This window comes from Triticum aestivum, chromosome 6B (assembly GCF_018294505.1).
Source record: "Triticum aestivum cultivar Chinese Spring chromosome 6B, IWGSC CS RefSeq v2.1, whole genome shotgun sequence".
NCBI lineage: Eukaryota > Viridiplantae > Streptophyta > Magnoliopsida > Poales > Poaceae > Triticum > Triticum aestivum.
The window spans coordinates 712,359,312-712,379,850 of NC_057810.1; the positions used below are offsets into that span (position 1 = coordinate 712,359,312).

At 46.4% G+C, this 20,539-nt stretch overlaps 2 protein-coding genes across 18 annotated transcripts; one reads left to right on the forward strand and one right to left on the reverse strand.

Moving 5' to 3' along the window:
* The first annotated feature begins 2,135 nt into the window (after positions 1 to 2,135).
* Positions 2,136 to 3,922, forward strand: LOC123135080 (protein C2-DOMAIN ABA-RELATED 5). Its single transcript, XM_044554198.1, has 3 exons — positions 2,136 to 2,478; positions 3,095 to 3,190; positions 3,308 to 3,922. The coding sequence occupies exons 1-3, from the start codon at positions 2,362 to 2,364 to the stop codon at positions 3,596 to 3,598; spliced, it is 504 nt and encodes a 167-aa protein (XP_044410133.1). The 5' UTR covers positions 2,136 to 2,361; the 3' UTR covers positions 3,599 to 3,922.
* A 4,788-nt stretch (positions 3,923 to 8,710) lies between these two features.
* On the reverse strand, positions 8,711 to 13,565 carry LOC123139894 (OVARIAN TUMOR DOMAIN-containing deubiquitinating enzyme 12). Of its 17 annotated transcripts, none has more exons than XR_006469688.1 (12): positions 13,172 to 13,562; positions 11,706 to 12,943; positions 11,507 to 11,611; positions 11,308 to 11,441; positions 10,448 to 10,521; positions 10,221 to 10,275; positions 9,988 to 10,062; positions 9,821 to 9,894; positions 9,675 to 9,723; positions 9,488 to 9,572; positions 9,273 to 9,393; positions 8,711 to 9,177 (listed from the first exon to the last, which is right to left on the reverse strand). XR_006469688.1 is itself a non-coding variant. In XM_044559600.1 (12 exons), exons 2-12 carry the CDS (start codon positions 11,842 to 11,844, stop codon positions 9,110 to 9,112), a joined length of 915 nt encoding a protein of 304 aa, XP_044415535.1. In that variant the 5' UTR covers positions 11,845 to 12,943; positions 13,172 to 13,562; the 3' UTR covers positions 8,711 to 9,109. The 17 variants fall into 17 exon arrangements, 14 of the variants coding, with proteins under 14 accessions (XP_044415535.1, XP_044415536.1, XP_044415525.1 ...); XM_044559600.1 differs by having other exon boundaries at positions 9,337 to 9,393; XM_044559601.1 differs by having other exon boundaries at positions 9,337 to 9,393; positions 11,525 to 11,611; positions 13,172 to 13,560.
* Positions 13,566 to 20,539: the final 6,974 nt, after the last annotated feature.

The window sequence follows — 20,539 nt, forward strand, 5'->3', positions numbered from 1 at the left end:
TCCCGCCCCCAAGACGCCGTGGAAATTTAAACTTGCAGTTCTCGCTACAAAAATGCGCCATAGTTCGGTGATCAACTCGCCATAGTTCGGCGATCAACGCATCAGTTCGGCATAGTTCGTAGCACAAAAAAAGAAGGGAAAGACCAGCGCATCAAATGGCGGCCGCGGCGATGTCCTCGGCGGCGGCGTCCTCGGCTTCTACTTCGGCTTCGTCTTCGGCGTTGGTGTCCGTAGGCGGCGTACGCGGGCTGCTGGGCGTCGTGTCTGGTGATGCGTCACTGGGGCTCGGCGTCGGGTTCGTCGTGGGAGTTGGCGTGTCCGTCGGCAGGCCGTCCAAGATGAGGTCGCGCTCCCGCATGTACCACTCCTTGACCGGCCCGTCCATCGCCAACACGTTCGCTGCCATCAGGAATGCTAAATCGGTGTTCCTTTTCTTGGCGGCGACGTTGGTCCGGAGCAGGTTGAGCTTGATCTGGCCCGTCGGCATAATCGCCCCGACCAACGAGCGTCGAATTTTGCCTCCCTCACGACGGTGTGGCTCTTGGCGTCCGCGATGCACTGCTCGATGGACGCCTGCAGATGCTCGGCGACAGGCGCGCCATCCCTTGCCGACTTGGCCTTTTTGTTGCCATCAGGGCGGTCGGCCGACTTCCCCGGCGCCGGCAAGTCTGGCTGGTACGTCTCCCTGGCCTTCGCCAGCGTGCGCCGGACATCTGCCCACTTCTCGCACTTGTCGATCCGGGAGAACACGTGGAGGTACTTGAAGTCCTACTCGGGGCTGCTATCCTGCCGAAACATGGCAAACATGCGCACCATCTGCACCGAAAGAACATTGGTCGGCGAGGGATACGCGGACGGAATGAAATGAGGAGGCCGGCGTGGTCATACCTTTCCCTCGCCGCTCTCTGGCCGAGCAACCACCTCCTCGACGATCCTGTGCCATTTGTTGCACGCCGCCTGGATGAGCGCCCAGTGGTTCGCCATGGCCTTCGTGCCGCGATGCATGTGGATGCCGGCGAAGTACGGGTCGACCAACTTGCGCTCGTCGAACTCCGACTTGATGCGCTCCCAGTACGTGTCGGTGCTCTGGTTCGTGCTGGTGATCGGGTCGAGGCAGACGATCTTTCATGCTTCGGCGAGGCATTCATCCTCTTTGGACGTCCACTTGACGCGTAGCTCGCCGGTCTTGACACCCCGCTTCTTTTTCTTCCCCTTCCTCGCCGGAGCAGGCGCCTCCTCCTCCTCCTCCTCCTCCTCCCCCACCTCCTCCTCCTCCTCCTCAGCGAACTCAAGCTCGTCGCCCATCTCGCCGGCTTCGTAGGTCGACGCTCTACTGGCTCCAGGCGGACTGATGGCCGGGTGGATTCATCATCCCGGCGCGAGACGTCTCCGTCGCAGCAGCCGCCGCCGCCGCCGAGGCCGCCGACGCTGTGCGTCCCCTTTGTTTGTTAAGCCTGTTCCGCCGGTCGACGGTGGCGGCCGGCCGGAGAGTGAGCTCGGACCTCCACTCGGCGTTCGACATCCCCGGTGGCTTTGACGGTGGCGCCCTCGGCTTCCTCTGCTTCGGCGGCTGGGCATCGGCCTCGCCGGCGCCGGCGGGCCTAGGGGCTTTGTACTTCTTCGGCGGCATGGCGAGGAAGGCGTGTAGAATGGCGGGAGAAAGGGGGGACGGCGGGAAAAGGAAGCCCCTCGCCGACAGGACGGACCCACACGCCTTTTCGCTTCGTACGGCGTCCCCAGACACCCCCCAACGCGCCGGGTTCGACCTGGGTCCGCCGGCGCCAGTTTCGGCCCAAACCGGCGAAAAACGGGTTTCTGAGGGCGTGGCTGGGCCAATTTTTCGGCGCCGGCGGCAAAAAAGGGCCTTTGGGGGGCTGTTGGGGACGCGGCTGGAGATGCTCTTAGCATATGCAGCAAAGTCTCACCAAAACCTTATTAAAACACCAACAAACGTCAAGATCTCGTCCTCCGTTACATCATCAGGGGCCAGGGGCCAGGGGCTTCTCCCTTGTCACAGCAAAATGACTTTGGGCCTTGTCACAAGTCATACCCGTGAGCTGAAGAAAAACGCACCCACGACCTTCCGTTCGTGTGATCGATGGATACGAGCAAGTTCAGAAATAGAGAGGGCATGCATGCGTAGTTGGACGGAAGGAGGAACGCCGGCCGCTCCCCGGCCTCCCGTTCCCAGGTTGGATGCATGCACCATATGCCTAAACTGTCTACGAGTTTTAACGACGCCCCGCGTTTCCGCCACTCGCCTTAATTGACGTAACGTCGACGACGATCCATCTTCTTCTCCCCCGGACCGGGAAGGGATCCATCTTCTTCCTGTTGGTAGCTCCTCGGTCTGATCGATCCATGGAGCGCCTGCTTGGGCTGCTCAAGGTGAAGGTGGTGCGCGGGCTGAACCTGGCCATCTGCGACCCCCTCTCCCACAGCAGCGACCCCTACGTCGTCATCCGCCTCGGACAGCAGGTACCTGCCTACTTCTTCTCCTCCACCCTCCTAAACATCCATCGATCGATCATGCAATAATCTCGTTTCTTCAATTTCACCCCTCTTATATACTCCGTCTGATCTTTACCCGTGCGTTATCGATTCAGATCGGGAAAGCCCATCTCTATCTCTCTCGTTCCCTGGATTTTTGTTATCCCCCTACCAGTGTACCCTCTATATATCTAGATCATCAGTTTGTGTCAAGATTCGTGCTATCCTTATATGCAAATTTCTCTTTTTTGTTTCTTCCAAACAAGAGGCACATCATCCACAAGTGTCGCTCATTGTATAAAATGTTTCCTTTTTTTTAATGAAACACAAGTTTACAATATTTCAAATTTCAAATGAACTGTAGTAGTATCATTTTTAAAGATTTATGTTGCGCCGGAAAATCCGAAAACCTTTCTGCACTTGGTGCTGCTTGTTTGATATTGGTCTGCAAAGTTTCGAGTTCAAATAATGTTCTTTTATTTGGGAGAAACCAAAAACACAAGTTTTATTGCATGAACTCTTTTTTATTATTATTATTGCATGAACTTTGATGCAAGAATTGCTTTTTACCCGGCATTTCTTTTCTTTTTCATGTAATGTGCAGAAAGTAAAGTCCAGCATCAAATATAAATCCATCAACCCAGAATGGAACGAGGAGCTCACCCTGTCTATCACAAATTGGACGCTCCCCGTTAAGATTGTAAGTTTGATCAACATCTCCATCCCATCAGGGTTTCACAAACTCACCGCTACTACTATATATACTCTTGATGATGAACATGTTCCTGAAACGTTTGGGATTTTATTTCCATCACAGGAAGTCTTTGACCATGACACTTTCACCAAGGATGACACCATGGGCGATGCAGAGTTCAGCATCCTCGACTTTGTCGAGATCGCCGTCAAGGACCTCAGCCATGTCCGTGATGACACGGTGATGAAGACGTTCCAACCTAACGAGGAGAACTGCTACTCGGCCGACAGCCACATCATGTGGAAAGACGGGAAGGTCACTCAGAATATGGCCCTCAAGCTAAGGAACACCGACACTGGCGAGCTCATCATGCACCTGGAGTGGGTTAACCTCCCCCCAGGCATGTCGCGGTGATTTGATTTGATTTGCAGAGGGAGGCCAGCTATTGTCTGCCTTTTGTGATCGTAATGTTGCTTCCTCTATATATGAGCTATGAAAATAATTAAGCGATGCCTATCTCATTCTTTACATAACACCCACCGTAATGATTTGTGGATCTCACCAGGATGGTGCGTATATAATATGAGCAACGTCGTGGTGAGATCCGCAGATCATCACAGTGGGTGCTACGTAAGGCATGTGATAGACTTATGCTGCTGGGGGTAATGCTTGCTTTCAGTTTTGGTTCTGCATATGTTGTATGGCTATTTTAATACAAAAAGGTATATTTTGTCCTAAGACACTTGTATATATAGTCACTCCATGTTAATTTGCTATATCGATCATATTAATTTTGACCTTACTGAGTATACAAGTCATGTCAAATTTTGCTCAAAACGTCTCCCTGAACCTTGATATGTACATGATGAGACTAGTATGTTACCGCTAACAGAATATTATTCTGTTGACGTTTTCTTTTTTCCCGAGAACGAAAGAAAGGCTCCCACACGATTAGGCTTTCGTCGCCTCTCACCGGCACCGCCGCCGATCTACCTCGTCTCTTGTGGCCTTAGGGCCATAGAGGCACGATGGATCTCGACCCTTGATGGTGGGAGGGCCCATGCTTCATTTATAGTGGTTGTTTAGCCTACTTAGGGTCTGTATCCTGCTCAAGAAGGCGAAGCGGCGACGACTTCTTGAAGATGGAATAAGGTTCTCCCCGCATAGCCCTGTCCCAGCGGTGCCTCTCGCATTGTGGGAGAGCGTGTGGAGTTGTGTCTCCAATGGATCTCGCGGGATTCAGTCGGTGTTATTCTTCGGTGGATTTGCATGGATCCAGTATTTGTTCGTTTGCGCTCATGCGTCTACAGGTTGGATCGTTTCGAACTTCATCGGCGACGGTTGATGTTCTGATGTGTTGTGTAACATCCAAATGTAGCAAGCCGTTATTTTAATTTGTGCTTTTAATTATGACCTATATTGCATTTCAGGTCATTGCTTTAGTTTGAAATGAGGTTGTTTATGTTGGGTAACGTAGCATTATGCAATTTCAAAAAAATTCCTACGCTCACGCAAGATCTATCTAGGAGATGCATAGCAACGAGAGGGGGAGAGTGTGTCTATGTACCCTCGTAGACCGAAAGCGAAAGCGTTTGACAACGCGGTTGATGTAGTCGAACTTCTTCTAGCTCCGACCGATCAAGTACTGAACGTACGGCACCTCCGAGTTCTGCACACGTTCAACGTGATGACGTCCCTCGCCCTCTTGATCCAGCAAGGTGTCGAGGAAGTAAATGAGTTTCGTCAGCACGATGGCGTGGTGACGGTGATGGTGAAGTGATCCGCGTAGGGATTCGCCTAAGCACTACGAAGATATGACCGGAGGCGTAAACTGTGGAGGAGGGCGCCGCACACGGCCAACGATTGTTGTTGTTTGTTCTAGGCACCCCTCCCCATGTATATATAGGTGGGAGAGGGAGGTGAGAATCAAGGGGGCGCCCCAAGTAGGAGGAATCCTACTTGGGCACCTCACCAATTCGGCCTCCCCCCTTCCATAAGTTCCTGAGGGGGAAGGAAAGAGGAGGGAGGAGGGAAGGAAGGGGGAGGCCGAATCCCTCCCCTTCCTTCTCTCTTCCCCTCTTTCCTTTCTCCTCTGGTTTGGCCCATATGGGGGGTGCAGCAGCCCCTGTTGGCTGCTGCGTTTCCCCTCTTGGCCCATTAGGCCCATATCTTTTGCCGGGGGTGCCCGGAACCCCTTCCGGTGACCCGATATGTACCTGGTACCCTCTGGAACACTTCCGGTGTCCGAATACTATCGTCCTATATATCAATCTTAATCTCTCGACCATTTGGAGACTCCTCGTCATGTCCGTGATCTCATCTGGGACTCCGAACAACATTCGGTCACCAAATCACATAACTCATATACTACAAAATCGTCATCGAACGTTAAGCGTGCGGACCCTACGGGTTCGAGAACTATGTAGACATAACCGAGACACCTCTCTGGTCAATAACCAATAGCGGAACCTGGATGCTCATATTGTCTCCTACACATTCTACAAAGATCTTTATCGATCGAATCGTTATGACAACATACGTTATTCCCTTTGTCATGGTATGTTACTTGTCCGAGATTCGATCGTCGTTATCTTCATACCTAGTTCAATCTCGTTACCGGCAAGTCTCTTTACTCGTTCCGTAATACATAATCCAGCAACTAACTCATTAGTCACTTTGCTTGCAAGGCTTCTTTATGATGTGCATTACTGAGAGGGCCCAGAGATACCTCTCCGATACTCAGAGTGACAAATCATAATCTCGATCTATGCCAACCCAACAAACACCTTCGGAGATACCTGTAGAGCATCTTTATAATCACCCAGTTACGTTGTGACGTTTGATAGCACACAAGGTATTCCTCCGGTATCCGGGAGTTGCATAATCTCATAGTCGAAGGAATATGTATTTGATATGAAGAAAGCAATAGCAATAAAACTGAACGATCAATATGCTATGCTAACGGATGGGTCTTGTCCATCACATCATTCTCATATTGATGTGATCCCGTTCATCAAATGACAACACATGTCTATGATTAGGAAACTTAACCATCTTTGATTAACGAGCTAGTCTAGTAGAGGCTTACTAGGGACACAGTGTTTTGTCTATGTTAGGCCCGTTCTTATGCACTGGTATCCCATGATTTTATTTTCCTCTAACGATTTAAACAAAATACTATGATTTTTAAAGAACGGTAACCCGAATAAACCAAAACAACAAATCAAATAAATTAAAACACTATTCCCGGAGCAATAATTTCGTACGCAGCAGTGTTTATGTGACCGGTGTTTCCATACCCGTCGAATAAATTTCATATACCCATACCCACCCCCAAAAAGTGAACATAACTTTGAATGAACAATACCCAGAGCATCCGCGTGAACAAAAAAGAGAACATAACTTTGAATGAACAGTATATAGTGCATCCACGTGAACAGAAAACTATGGAAAATATAAAGAGATTTTTTTAAACAAAAGTATAGAGGGTTGTTTTCCTTTTTAAGGTTTTTTATATTACCTACTGTTGAGAAATTATGTGGGGTGATTACACTTGCCGCAGGTCGGTTTACCCCAGAAATTTCTCGATCCGCGTTCCACCACTCACCGCTTATCTCGCTCACAGGCCACTCTTTGGGAGACATCACCGACCGCTTTCTTTTACTTAAACAATTCTTTTCGACGCCCCTTCTCTCTCCCACCCTGTCTCTCTCCCAACTCCCAATGTATTTCGTTACTTTCGTAGGTAAATCTGCAATAAATCCCACAACGTATCTATCTACTTTGCCCCAAAAAATTCTTTTAACGTTCATGATACATCATTTTGCTTTGTTAAAAAATCCCCGTTGATTTTCCTTTAACTATTTTGTAATTGCTGCACCACAACATAGAGATGAGAATTTGATACCATTTAATGGGATGCCCTATTAAAAATTCTAAAGAGTCCATAAAAGATTGTTTCGTATTATGCATTTCTTTCCTATGCACAACCGAGAGAAGAGTAATATGTGGCCTATCCAATGCAAAATGTATCTCCATTAGTGAGCATATTCTATGGATAACGACAGAGCAAAACTTGATTTCGTATATATTCTGTTTCTACACAATTGATCCAAAATGGTGTATTGTATATCTTCTACTAACATAAACTACTTAATTATTTTTACTTCAAAGTTGACAAGAAAATAATTCTATTAGAAAGAAGTATAGTTTTTACCCTCAAATTCACTTCAATGCCTCCATAACCCCCCAAAGTCAATTTTGGTCTGATTGAGACCCTAAAAATGTCAATACCGGTTTAATCTAGCCCTGAGCGGTTTAGTGTCACATCAAGAGTGGTTTTGCATCTGGTTTTGTGATTAGGCACTGATTTATTGTTGACTTGGCATGCTTATGTTGCAGCAGGTCGCTGAAAATAAGTGGTCAGCTATTCGGGCCCTCACGATTGAAGTACTACCCTATTCGTGCATATTGTGATTGGGGTGTGTACAAAGTACATATGAATACTAAGGGATTGTATGTTATCATATCAACGAGCTCTGCCACGAGCTTATATAACATACCAGGGTTCCTAGGGGTACAGGTACTAGCCGGCTACATCGATGGAAGTAGACTCCTCCCGGGCTTCGGTATGTTCGGCTTGTACAACAAGTCTTCTGGAGTCTTTCGTATAATTGTCATGGGCTGCACAACATGGCCCAACATGAAACCGATCAAGGGGTCCTCAGTCCGACCCACCAGGGTAGGAATCGTAGTGGTTCGAGACCCCTGGGCCTGGACACCTCATTGTTAAATTCGTTGAGAGAGAAAAAAACTGACTACGCCTTGTTTGAATGCATCCATCTCTTTCCCATCTGACTCGCAGCAAAAATCAATTGCAGGTCAACCTCTTTTTCTTCTTCCCTTTTTCCTAAATAATGATGTTTTGTACGTATTTCACAAAACTATGATGTTTTGTTTTCATTTATTCTGACATTGAATCCGTGATCAGAGACTATGCTTTATTGAAATACATGGATTTTATTTTATTTTGAGACAAAAGTACATGTTTTGTATTTTATTTTATTTCATTGAGGAAGATTTAAATGTGTTTTTCTAATTGAAGGAAAATTTACATTCTTTGATTTATTTTATTTTATTGAGGAAAATTCACATGCTGTTTTTTTAGCGAAAGGATAATTGACATGCTTGGATGGCCAAATGCAGCCGAGGCCCGCACTGTTTAACTAGCCCTAACCTCTTGAGAATGTTTCATGGGCCTCCACTAACGCAAAATGATCTTTTTTCTTTGCGAAAAGACGCAAAATGGTCAATGGGCTCTCTCTTTTTTTTGGAGGTTGTGAAGCGTCTGTTTTTTTTCTCAAAAAAAAAACAGACGCTTCACAACCTCCAAAAGAAAATTTCTAACCGAGCAACATTTCTCACACACAAAAAAAAAACTAACCGAGCAACTCTCTCTTCTCGAACCAAATCAAAGACACCTCAAACAGATCCATTCTAAAAAGAACATCGCAAATACTCAACAGATTCTTTAACACTGCCTCCACCCAGTTATTATTAGTAGTATCACCATCAATATCATTTGTATTCCAAATGAATGATTAACTGTATGTAGCCTCATTCCGGCAAAATTTTGTATGTAAATACATAACAGAGCCTGCAATGCAACCCAAAACTATATACGGGACAGGTCGCATGTTCATTATTCCTTCCATTCCATGTATCTATAATATAATCTCAGACAACCATAACGCCTTTTTTCTTTTCTCTCCTCCTGTCAGAGCGAGCGCACGCCACGACGGCCCCTCCCAGGACGACCAGGAGCGCGTTGCCCCGGGGCCATCCATCTCGGTGGAGAAGCAAGAGTGCTTTGCACGCCGGAACGCCGTCAGAGTACACGCGCCGAGGAGGGGGAAGAGAGCCTCATCAATGGTGGTGCTGCGAGAAGGGCCACCATCTCCTCTTCTTCGCCGTGTGATGCAACCTCGGAGCGTCTGTTGGCAAAACCATACATACAAAAGAGAGGGTTTCAGTGATTACTGTTATCGGGCAGAGATCGCGGTGTCGGTGCGGAATGTTGGTTGCATACGTTTGCGGCGGGGACTGGACATGCATTGCATGTATGCCAATGGCAGGCAAGGCATGCTACTCACCGTTCTGTGGAAATATCGAGTTGTAGTGAACCTCCGCCCAAAAGCTCAACAGCACCACTGAAACCAGAGAAGAAAAAAATAGCAGAGTACATTGTCAAGTGCCAAAACCAACCCCACTTGGAACTGTAAAGAAAATGAATCATCTGCATACCCTTGTTGGACTTCTGAACCTTGGGTTGGATCTCGATGTAGCACGTATCCTTGAACGAGGTCATGACGAAAATCTTCACTCCGTACTGCAACAGATTGTCAAATTGCGTTAGAATCAGCCTTAGTAAAGTACAACCCCTGCCAGCTGTGAAATATGTTATGCCCATGAGCAAGACAAATATAAGCACCTTGTCAGCAGCAGCCTGTAAAGTCACATGGTCACCCCATTCACCATTTCTGTCAGTTTATGCACCAAGATATTAGCTGGGGAAGCACTCACATGTGACTAATTTGTACTACTAGCCATGAACAGTTTTTGAACTGTTGAGCTTACCGTGATACTTTCTCCAGATACTCATCATATGCCATGGGGACGTATCCATCATAGGCTTCCCGGTTACTTTTAAGCTGGAACCGATTATTTATCAGACGAAAGATGAAAGTGTGAAAACAAAGAATGAAACTAAGGATCACGAAAGAAAGATTACCACTGTTGATTACCTGGCTAATTATCTGCTCCCTCACAAACTCATGGTGGTCCGGAGTTTGGTACAGCTGATCTGATAGTGCACGGAACTGTGGAATTGAGAAGGTTAGATTAGCATCAATTGGTCTAAGAGTAAGTCGCGAATGATTGAATAATTCAAAAGAGCTGACCCAACTACTGCTGCTACTATGCTTATTTCAACAAAATAAAACTAAGTATTCAGGTGAGGATGGCACTAAGTACAAACCTGACAATTGCCATCACCTTTCACCTTGTTCTCAGTTAGTTCATAGAGCCTCAACCTACAACAATATACATGTAAAAATTACTGAACTACACGTGGACACTCTGTTTAGAAAGTTAAGAAGAAACATTATCAAACTTATTCTAGTACATCTGATCCCTCATAAAGTCAATGTTTCCACAGCATTTACTATCACAAGGAACCCATGAGAAGTGAGATTTAAGACAGACCTGTCTGACAGCCTTTCATGGTCCATGGTGGCTTCGTCGAGTGATGGAATTTCACCATTAATTTTAGGGACATGCTGGAGAAGGCAAAATAAATTGTTTAATCATAGTTGTAAGTGTAATGGAACCAAAGCTAATAACAGATGCATAAATGTGTCGGAAAAGAAAAGAATGCTGATTAATTGTGCAAGTAGCAGTTTTAACTTGCAGCCTTTTTCCCATACTGAAGGTACAAGTAATAATTTATTCCCATGAAACTATAAGGAAGGCAGTAATCACAGCTTTGTATGCAAAACTCTATAAACTGAACCTGGTAGCCAAGTCACAGTTTTCATCTGGACGTTGCCAAATTTTAACATGGAGTTAAGAATATCTGAACTTAATTCACCTTACAATGTATTTACAGACTTTTGGACGAATTTCTTATCATGCTGTCCACTAAAGTAAGTAGTATTCACAATCAATTATCCAACTGACATACATATTGGTGAAATTGTCCATTGAGATTTTAGCTACATGTGCACAGGTGTTCTGTCAATTATCTTACCTACTTTGGCCATTGCTTAGTAGCTACTCCCTCCGTTCCTAAATACTTGTCTTTCTAGAGATTTCAACAAGTGACTACATACGGCGCAAAATGAGTGAATCTACACTTTAAAATATGTCTACATACATCCATATATTGAGTCCATTTGAAATGCCTAGAAAGACAAGTATTTGGGAACGGAGGGAGTACTTTAGTGAGTGAGCAAACATGGGACTTATCAAGCTTCCTTGGAAGCAAAGCTTCGTTTATTCTAGATACTAAGGAGGGAAATCAATCTTAGCGGAACAACACTGTGACTAAGGATCAATAGACTCACGGGAACTGGGACCATGGGGTAAAATCTCTTCCCTACTTCTTCCTCCATTTCAAAACAATCGTCACTCTCAGGGTATGAAGAGGAACTAGACGGATCTACGTAGACTGCCTCATGCTCCTGCCCGCCAACATTTCCTGGAACACACAAAATACATTAGGAGGGATAGCAAAACCGCGAAAGGTGAAGGGCTGAATCAGACCATGGATATTTTCACTACCAGGATGGTACATGCCTACTTGTGGGTTGTACATATCACACGTAAGTGCGGAGGAATGCAAATATGTCTCATCGGGATGCGATGCATCTGCAGAACCAAAAAAACATACACATGAGGAATACTGCCTTCTTTTTTTCATGAGTTTTGCACAAAAGAATTGCACGACGTTCCACAAAACTACCTCTAGCATAATTGTAGTCACAATAGCTGCTGTCACTGTAACCATTAGGATGTCCGTAGTAGCTGTTGGGAGCGGCAAAGGGGTCATGGAAAAGGTCGTAGGCCCAGTGGAAATTTTGATCTTTCTCACACATGCTCATCCGTGGGGCTCAAATTCTCTGTCAAAAGCACTGCCCCTACCAAGTAGATTCAGTGATTTTAGCATAAGGGAATGGACACCAAAAGAAGAACAGGAAATGCGCGATACACGGCTAATTTTGCGCGGCTGCAACAAAGTCAAGGACTGGTGAGAGACTCGACATAAATGAATGATCCGAGCCGTCACGTTAGGAGCACCCTCACTAAATGTGTTCGATACACTAGTCACGATTACGACAGATCGGAGAAAACCAACAGATTAGTACGCAATCCTCCCCCTCCTGGGACCACTACCACATTATAAGATATTATTAGCACAACTTATTATCAGTCTAAGCAACCAAATCAACAACCTAATAACATGCAAGATCAAATCAAAGGCTGATTGAACAACCCAATATGATTACTCCCATCACACGTTATGAAAACAAGAAAAGCTGGAACAGTCCCATAATCCAATCAGACGCTTTCTGTAGCAGCCTTAAAATAGTGGATTGCGTCTTAACTGCCGATTATGCCCGAGAGGCCGTTCAGGGAGAGCGAACTAACTGCAGGCGATATCCACCTTAATTTCTCTGATACGAACGGCTGACGTGCTCGGTGTGGATTGCGAAATGAGGGCCTCACCTACTGCTGTCCGCTAAAAAAAGATATATCTAAACTGGTAATAACAAAACACGGATTATTAACAAGAGATATGGGTAACTGTATCTGGCAACCCTGTTTTCCTGCAGGGTTAGTGGCTGCGTCAACAGGAGAAATAATGGTGGAAAAGTTGCAAGACTATTATTATTCCTGCAGAGTTAGTGGCCGCCTCACGAGGAAAAATGGCGGAAAAGTTGCACGACTATAATAGTAATAATACTAATAATCCAACAAGAAAGCCTCGTCCAGTGAGAAAACGAGGGAACGAACGGGCGGTGTTGTCCCGAAAGGCGGCATCAACGATGATGAAGCAACCTTAGCAGGCAAGGCTGCGGCTTTGCTCCTTTATGTTCATGGGGCAAATCATTTCTACAGAGCAAGAAAGAAGGGGGGAAAGGGCATTCCTTTTTGCTGCCACAAGCTACCACATACAACCAATTTCTTCAGTTTTGGAGCCTGGCAGACGGACAAAATAGAGCGTCGTCAGCGGCTCATAAATCGCAACAAGATCAACGCGGCTTCGATAACAATCCAACAGAAAGCAGCCGGCAAAGCAAGATAATGATAAAATCGGTCCAGGAGATAAGGTCGGGATCGCGGCCCGATTTCCCCTCCTGAAAACCGCCCGCGTCGATGAACAAGAGAGGGGAAATCCAGAAATCAGAGAAGGCTCGGCGCACTGACCTCGAGCTCGGCGCGCTCCCCACCCGCGATCAGCTCTCCGCAGAAAGACGACGGCGGCGGCGGCGGCGGCGGAGGCGGGGGCCAAAACCGGATCTTCTGCTCGCCCGGCGAGGGACTAGCGGGCGGCGGCGGCTCCGGGGGGGTTGAGCGAGGAGGCGAAGCAGCAGCAGGGGGAGCGGCGGGTCGGGGCGGGGGTCATCCGGGAGCCCTGGCGCACGGGCGAATTCCTCGGCCGGCGGATTGGGGGGATTGAGGAGGAAGCAGCCGGGAGGAGGAGGAGGAACCGCTGCGAGGTGCGGTGTGAATCGAGCGCGAGGGAGGAGAGAGGCAGAGGCGGAGCTTATTTTTATTTTTTTATGTTTTTCTTCACTCGCTCTCTTTCGGCTGGCACGCGGCCTCTGCTGTTTATAGTACTCGCTGTACTGTTGTGGAGGTGGGGGTGGCCTTTTTGCAGAAAGGACCTTGAAGTTTGTTCTTATTGCGGTGAGAGGCCCTCGGAGTGAGCAAGACGGTCTTCCTTCTCTCCGGCCGCCTCATGGAATGAACATTAGTTAATGACCTCTGCTCCTTGTCATCACAAGGGAGAAGAACACATGGTATGGTGGTGGCTTTTTGAAGCTTAAAAAACCCGCGGAATATGACCGTGCTTGGAACAGATTGCTGAGGGGAGGGTAACCACAAGGCAAGGATGCATGTAGCTTTCTCTCTTGAGAGAGGGGTCCGGGGTTGTGCACGGTCGATGGCGACGCGGCACAACGCGACGTACCGCGGCGGCGGCCCTTTCGGTTTGTTTGTTGCTACCCGTTGTGTGTTGTGTCCTCGTGGAGGAGACATAGAATAAGGGCGCGCGATGTCGACGCTGACGTGTTCGACATGGCTCAAACGCTCTGGTTTGTGTTTACATGTTGAGCGCAAGGTAGAAGGATTGGGGCGGTGATGACATCATTGATTGGGATACAACTTTTTTCATTAAAAAAGAGGCACAGTTTTTATTTGTTGCCGGGAAATGAGATTTGGTGTTGTTAGCAGATCGGTGCTTTTATAAAGCACATCCCGGCTTCGCGCTCAAGCCGGGGGATAAGAAGGTATTAGCTCAAATAAGCCGAATGGCACCACCGTTGGCACGCCGGAATTAGTTGGCCAAATGTTGTCAAGAACGTATGTATACTTTTGATTCTTCGACTCATTTGGTCGCTTTTCGTGGTAAGGACAACGAGTTGCTTGAAGGGTGCATTTGTATTTATGACAATGTTAATGATTGTACTATTGCTTATACATGCATGATACAAATACTTGTACGTACGTCACTACCTTTATTGAAAGGACTATTTATATTTGCTTTTAACAGATAAGCATTTCAAAATGCTGCAGACAGTATAAGTACCGCTAAAAAATCTGGCCATCCTTCCAAACCCGGAGCAAAAAGATGAATGTATGCTAAAAATTAAATTAGACCCTCTAATCTAAGATAAGTGCCGCACACGTCAAGGCTAGCGCCACCGAAAACGCCCAGATTGTTGAGTGTTGTAGGCAGCGTCATATTTGTTACTTTGTCTTTGTAAGAAACGATCAGAATTTTGGGGAAGTTGAGAAGAACACATGGTGTGGTGTATGGTAGTGGCTTTTTGAAGCTTAAAAACCCCGCCAAATATGACCAGGTTTGGAATGGACCGGTGAGGGTAACAACACTGGTGTAGCCTCCTTTCTTGAGAGAGGGGATGTGCACGGTTGATGGTGACGCGACACAACGCGACGTACCGCGGCGGCCCTTTCGGTTTGTTGTTACCCGTTGTGTTTGTGTCCTCCTGGTAGAGACATAGAATAAGGATGCGCGATGTTGACGCTGACGTGCTTGATATGGCTCAAACGCTCTGGTTTCTGTTTACACGTTGAGCGCAACAAAGAAGGATTGGCGCCCCGATGACATCATTGATTGTCATACTTTTTCTCATTAATTGGTATTTATTTCTTGTGGGGAAATGAGATCGGTCCTTAGTAAAAAAACACACACCGGCTTTGCGCCGGAGCCGGTTATAACAAGGTACCGATAACTCAAAATAAGCCGAATGGCTCCATGGTTGGCGCTAGCTAGTATTAGTTGGCCAAATGTTGTCAAGAATGTATGTGTGATTTTGATTATTCGGTTCGTCCGGTCGCTTTTCATCGTAGGGACAGATGAGTTGCTTGAAGAGTATGGTTGTATTTATGACAATGTTAATGAGTGTACTATTGCTTATACTGCATGCATGATACAAATACTTGTACGCCACTGCCTTTGTTGAAAGAACTGTTCGGATATTCTTTTTGAAGAAGGCGTTTGAAAAATGTTGAAGGAAGTGTATGGAGACACGGATAATCTAATTTTGTTTGACATGAACTTGGGCACGTTGCTCACCAAAGGGAAAGCCCATGTACCAATAGGATACAATACCCCTAAAAAAAATAGGATACAATAATGCTTGTCATCAGCCAAGTTTAACACGTGTACGCATTAAGCTCCAGTGGTACTTACGGTACTCAAGACAGATTCCAGGGAACTACAGGGGTGGAACCGCAGAGGAGGACGGAGAGTCCGCTCGTCCCATCGAGGCGTCGTCGACCGGTGGAATCGCGTCAGCGGGCCGGGGCCCGCCCGGGGGCAGGGGGCGAGGCCAGCGGGGCGGGCGTTGACGTCACAGGCCCATCTGAGCAGCGCGCGGATTCCGAGGGGAATCTATCCCGGCGCTCTGCGCGGCAATCTGACGGCCGTCAGCCAGCCCGCGGGCCGGGCGGGCCCCGCGCCCTGGATGCGGCCGGGCCTGCCATCGGGAATGGCATCTTTTCGTACGCCGCTGGCTAAAAGCCAAGCGGCCCCCCGCCCCCACGGAATTTCTCCTCTTTACTATTTTTATTTACCTACTAGACCGGACTAGAAAACTTGAGGCCGACGTGGAATTTCAGACTTTAGGGTGAAAAGATGGTAATCTTTTTAGGGAGGCCGAGAGTGACCGGCAGCATAATAAACGCACGAAACAATGGGTCTTACTTCACTTTCTTGGCTTTTCGCGCTTCGGAAAAACCCTGGTTCTAGGTGGATGCCGGATTTTAAACTCTACTAGGTGAAAAGATGACAATCTTTTTAAGGAGGCCGAGAGTGACCCGCGCCATAATACACTCACAAAACAATGGTTTATTCCTTGGTATTTCACATTCTTGGCTTTTCGCGCTTTCAAGAAAACTGATGGTGGGGACAGGGTGCCACGGTTTTATGGCCTTTGGCGCGTGTCGTCGTGCCCAGGAGCATCCGCATCTCCAGGCGCTAAACTAAGGACGACACGGTACAAAAAAGGTTAGCGGCAAAGGAATACTTCGAGATGCGGTGGTAATATATGTATCAGCGTTGAAGCAGGTCTTAAAGCATCTATCTATAACTCGCATGGTCATAAACATATGGGGACCGAACACCCCACCGACCAAGTGGGCACGTCGGTTTGCCCTCTTTCCCTCTTTTGTTACATATATTCCATCTTTGGAAGGGCATGAAAGTTGAGACGTGAGACATTGTTAGGTACTTCTATCTACAAATAAAATTGTACCTGTTAGGATGAAGTGACAATAGTAACACATAAGCTTCTTTCCTTTTTCCTATACCTCACACGCCTTTCGGCTTCGACTCGGGATGCTCTTATCCCGCTTGAGTATGTAAGATGGCTTCTCGAAGGCAGGAAGTTTTTCTCCTCCACAAATACTTAGCTTCTGAAGCACCGCTTTCTTCCTTACTTTTATGTATTATATTTCCTTTTCCATTCATCATTTAGGCATCCCTTTCCATTGTTCGTCACCCGTCATGGGAAACGAATACCGAAGCAACACTCAATGTCCACAAAAGCCAAACGACCCTGAGTTTCTCTTGTTTATTATTTTTACCTAGACTAGAGGTCGATGATGTCGGATTTAAAACTTTAGGGTGAAAAGATGATAATCTTTATAAGAAACCAGAGAGTGACTGACACCATAATAAACTCACAAGAAAGAATGTGTTATCTCATCAATATTTTACTTTCTTGGCTTTTCGCGCTTTGAAAAATTTGATTATGGGCGAACAAGGGGTCGCGATTTTATGGCCATTGGCGTGTGTTGTCGCATCTAGGAGCGTCTGCATCTCAAGGTGCTAAACGAAAGATGAAGTGGTAGGAAAAAAAAGGGTTAGTGGCAAATGCTACGAGATTCGATGGTAAGAAAAAATAACGGCGATAATCTTAGCGTCAAAGTAGAACTTAGAGCATCTATCCCCATATGGTCAGAAACAAAACAATAAACAAAAGCCACGCAAAGGAAATTGGCACATCAATTTGCCCTCTTCCCCTCTTATGTTACTTCTATCCCATCCTTGGAAGCACATGGAAGTTGAGAGTACAACACTGTTAAAATAAAATGTGCGTGTTAGGATGAAGTGAGAATAGTAACATATAAGCTTCTTTTCTCTTTCATGTACAAAACGCACCTTTCGGCTTCGGCTCCGGACCGGATAGGCCCTCCCCCTTTAGCTTCCGCTTAACGCTTAGTGATGCAAACACTCTTATCAACCATATTAGAGGGCTTCTCGGAGGCTTGAAGTTTTTCTCCTCCGTGAATACTTGCTTGTGGCGCACCGTCGTCTTCCTTAGTTATTATACTTCCTTTTTCTTTCATCATTTAAGCATCCCTTTTTTATCGTTCGTCATCAGTCAGTCATGGGACACGGATATCGAAGCAACATTAAATAATTTTTGCGTGAGCCGCTTAGAGGTTGTACATCCAAAAGTGGAACATCCACGATCGTGTCATATGCGGCACAAGAGTGGTGTGGTTTTTATTTTATTATTGTTGACTATATATATGTATGAACATCCCCATATTTTTCTTCTTTTTTGTTTACCTAGACTGAAGGTCGATGTCGAATTTTAAACTTTAGGGTCAAAGATGATAATCTTTTTAAGGAGGTTGAGGGTGACCGACACCTTGAACTTGTAAAACAATGGGTTACTGGTTGAATTATTTTACTTTCTTGCTCTCTTTTTAAAATAATAATAATGAACTCGATTATAGGTGGACAGAGGGGGCCGCGGCTATAACCTTAGTGTGGGTCTTCGTATCTAGGACCATTTGTATCTCGGTGCTAAATAGAGAATAAAGCAATAAGGGAAAACGGCGTTGACAATGACATAGTGCAAAGAACCAGTGGCAGAAAACCTTGGACCCAAAGTAGATCATAGAGCATCTATAACCCGTATGTCTGAAACATGAGGTGAGCCCTCTCGAAAAGTAGAAGTGGACACGTCGATTTGTTCGCTTCCTTATAACTCTTATGTTACTTTTATTCCATCTTCGGAGGCACATAGTAGTTGACACGTAAGAAATTGTTAAGTAATTTATCTAATAATGAATAGTATGTGCTACAATGAGGTTTTTGGCTTCGTCTCCGGGTAGACAACCTCACATTTAGCTTCTGCTTAACACCTAGCGATGTGGACACTCTTATCACCTATACTAGACAACGTTTCGAAGACAGGAAGTTTTTCTCCTCCGCGAACTCTTGCTTGTGGCCCACCGCCGTCTTCCTTAGTTATATATTATACCTCCTTTTTTGTTCATGATTTTGTCATATCTCTTTTTAAGGAGAGTAAACGGCAAATTCGTGATAGAACGGTTGGATTACTGGTTGAATTTTTTTGTTTTCTTGGTTTGTTGCTCTTTGAAAATATTAGCTTTGCTATGGGTTGTTGGAGGGGCCGCGCGGCTCTTATAGGCTTCTATCCTTGATGCGTGTACTCATGTCTAAGAGCATCCGTATCTAGCAGTGTTACGAAATGTAAGACCTCTGGCAAAAAGCTTAGCACTAATAGCAGACCTAGCACCAGTAACCCGTATTGCCAAAAGCCGCCTGACTGACTGGTGGTAAAACCTCGAAAAAGAAGTGGAGACACCACTTTGGTCTCCTCCATATCCTTCTTTTTTTCTTTCACTTCTACTCCCTCCGTCCCATAATATAAGAATTTTTTTACGTCTCCACTTGGGACAGAGGGAGTATTTCATTCTTGGAAGCACATGGAAGTGGAGACGTAAGACAGTGTTAGGTAATTTATCTAAAAATAATGTGTACTACAAGTTAGACGAAGCGAGAATTGTGACATATAAGCTTCTAATATCCTCTTTCGTGTACCCCAAGCGCCTTTCGGCTTCGGTTTCGAATGGACCATCACACGTATCGCTTCTGCTTAACACCTAGCGGTGCGGATGCTCCTATCGCCTTACGGTACATACTAGTAAACGGCTTCCCGAGGACGGGAAGGTTTCTTGTTTCTTCTCTATGAATGCTTGCGGCACACCGCCGTCATCCTTGGCCATTCATATACTTCATTTTCCGTTCATCATTTTGGCATCTCTCCCCGTCGTTCGTCACCGGTCATGGGAGACAGATAGCGAAGCAACATCCAATAATTTTTGCGTGCGCCGCTCCGGTTGCAAGATCTGAAAGCGAGACCTCCATGATCATTTCATACGTGGCACAAGAGCCACATGTTTTTTTTTATTTTCTTATTATTGCTGGCCACGCCCACACATATGCACGAGCAAGCAAGTGTTTCTGCTCTTTCAAAAAATAACAAATTCAGTTCGAACCGCATAACAGCATCTGCATTGTCCCACACGATGGAGACCGATTGTTAGGCCACCAAAAGAAAGCAGACGGTAAAGAAAAATTCATAATGAAGCGATTTGATTAATGAGCGTAGGGTCACACCGAGACCGATCTTAGTCAGGGTGACTTGGATCCGACACGGCCGGCATCAGTCATCACCCGTCCCGTTCCTGAATGCTCGGTGAGAGGGGCCTCATTGTTCATCTCAACGTGACAGGTTTTTGTAGAATATATATCATTAATTACATGAAGAAACATCCAAAGCCGATGACGGCGACGGTGGCGACGAGGAGGAGCAACGGCCGGCGTCGTCGCGGGGGCGATTGGACCGAGAACCGGAATTTTTTCACTTTGTTCAGAACCTAACAAACTTGGTGACCTCTGGACGGTTTTTAACTCTGAAACTTTCTAAGAGGGAAGAAAAGCCATAAACTAGTGAGGAAAGGAGCTGCATGAATGCTGCCGGATTTCACGGCAGGTAGCCCTCGCCATCGGCGGCGACCGGCACAAAGCAGCGGCTGCAAACGGCGAACCATGTGGCAGGTCGGGCAGATCGCCATCTGCTCCACATGCCACACGTACTCTGCACCTGGTTTTCTGAAGACGACGATGCACCGTCGTCACACAAACCATGTGCTAATCTCTGAAGATGATGGGCACCACGCCAGGAATGGTGGTGGCCTTGACAGGGCCGGCGTATGAGATGTCAG

Excerpts from the sequence above, each read along its gene's own strand:
- LOC123135080 (XM_044554198.1), top strand. The coding sequence starts at position 2,362 with ATGGAGCGCCTGCTTGGGCTGCTCAAGGTGAAGGTGGTGCGCGGGCTG. Across the intron at positions 2,479-3,094 it reads TCATCCGCCTCGGACAGCAG|AAAGTAAAGTCCAGCATCAA; the intron begins GTACCTGCCTAC and ends TGTAATGTGCAG. Across the intron at positions 3,191-3,307 it reads GGACGCTCCCCGTTAAGATT|GAAGTCTTTGACCATGACAC; the intron begins GTAAGTTTGATC and ends TTTCCATCACAG.
- LOC123139894 (XM_044559589.1), bottom strand. The coding sequence starts at position 11,844 with ATGAGCATGTGTGAGAAAGATCAAAATTTCCACTGGGCCTACGACCTT. Across the intron at positions 11,612-11,705 it reads TGACTACAATTATGCTAGAG|ATGCATCGCATCCCGATGAG; the intron begins GTAGTTTTGTGG and ends TTGGTTCTGCAG. Across the intron at positions 9,178-9,336 it reads CTCGATATTTCCACAGAACG|ACGCTCCGAGGTTGCATCAC; the intron begins GTGAGTAGCATG and ends TTTTGCCAACAG.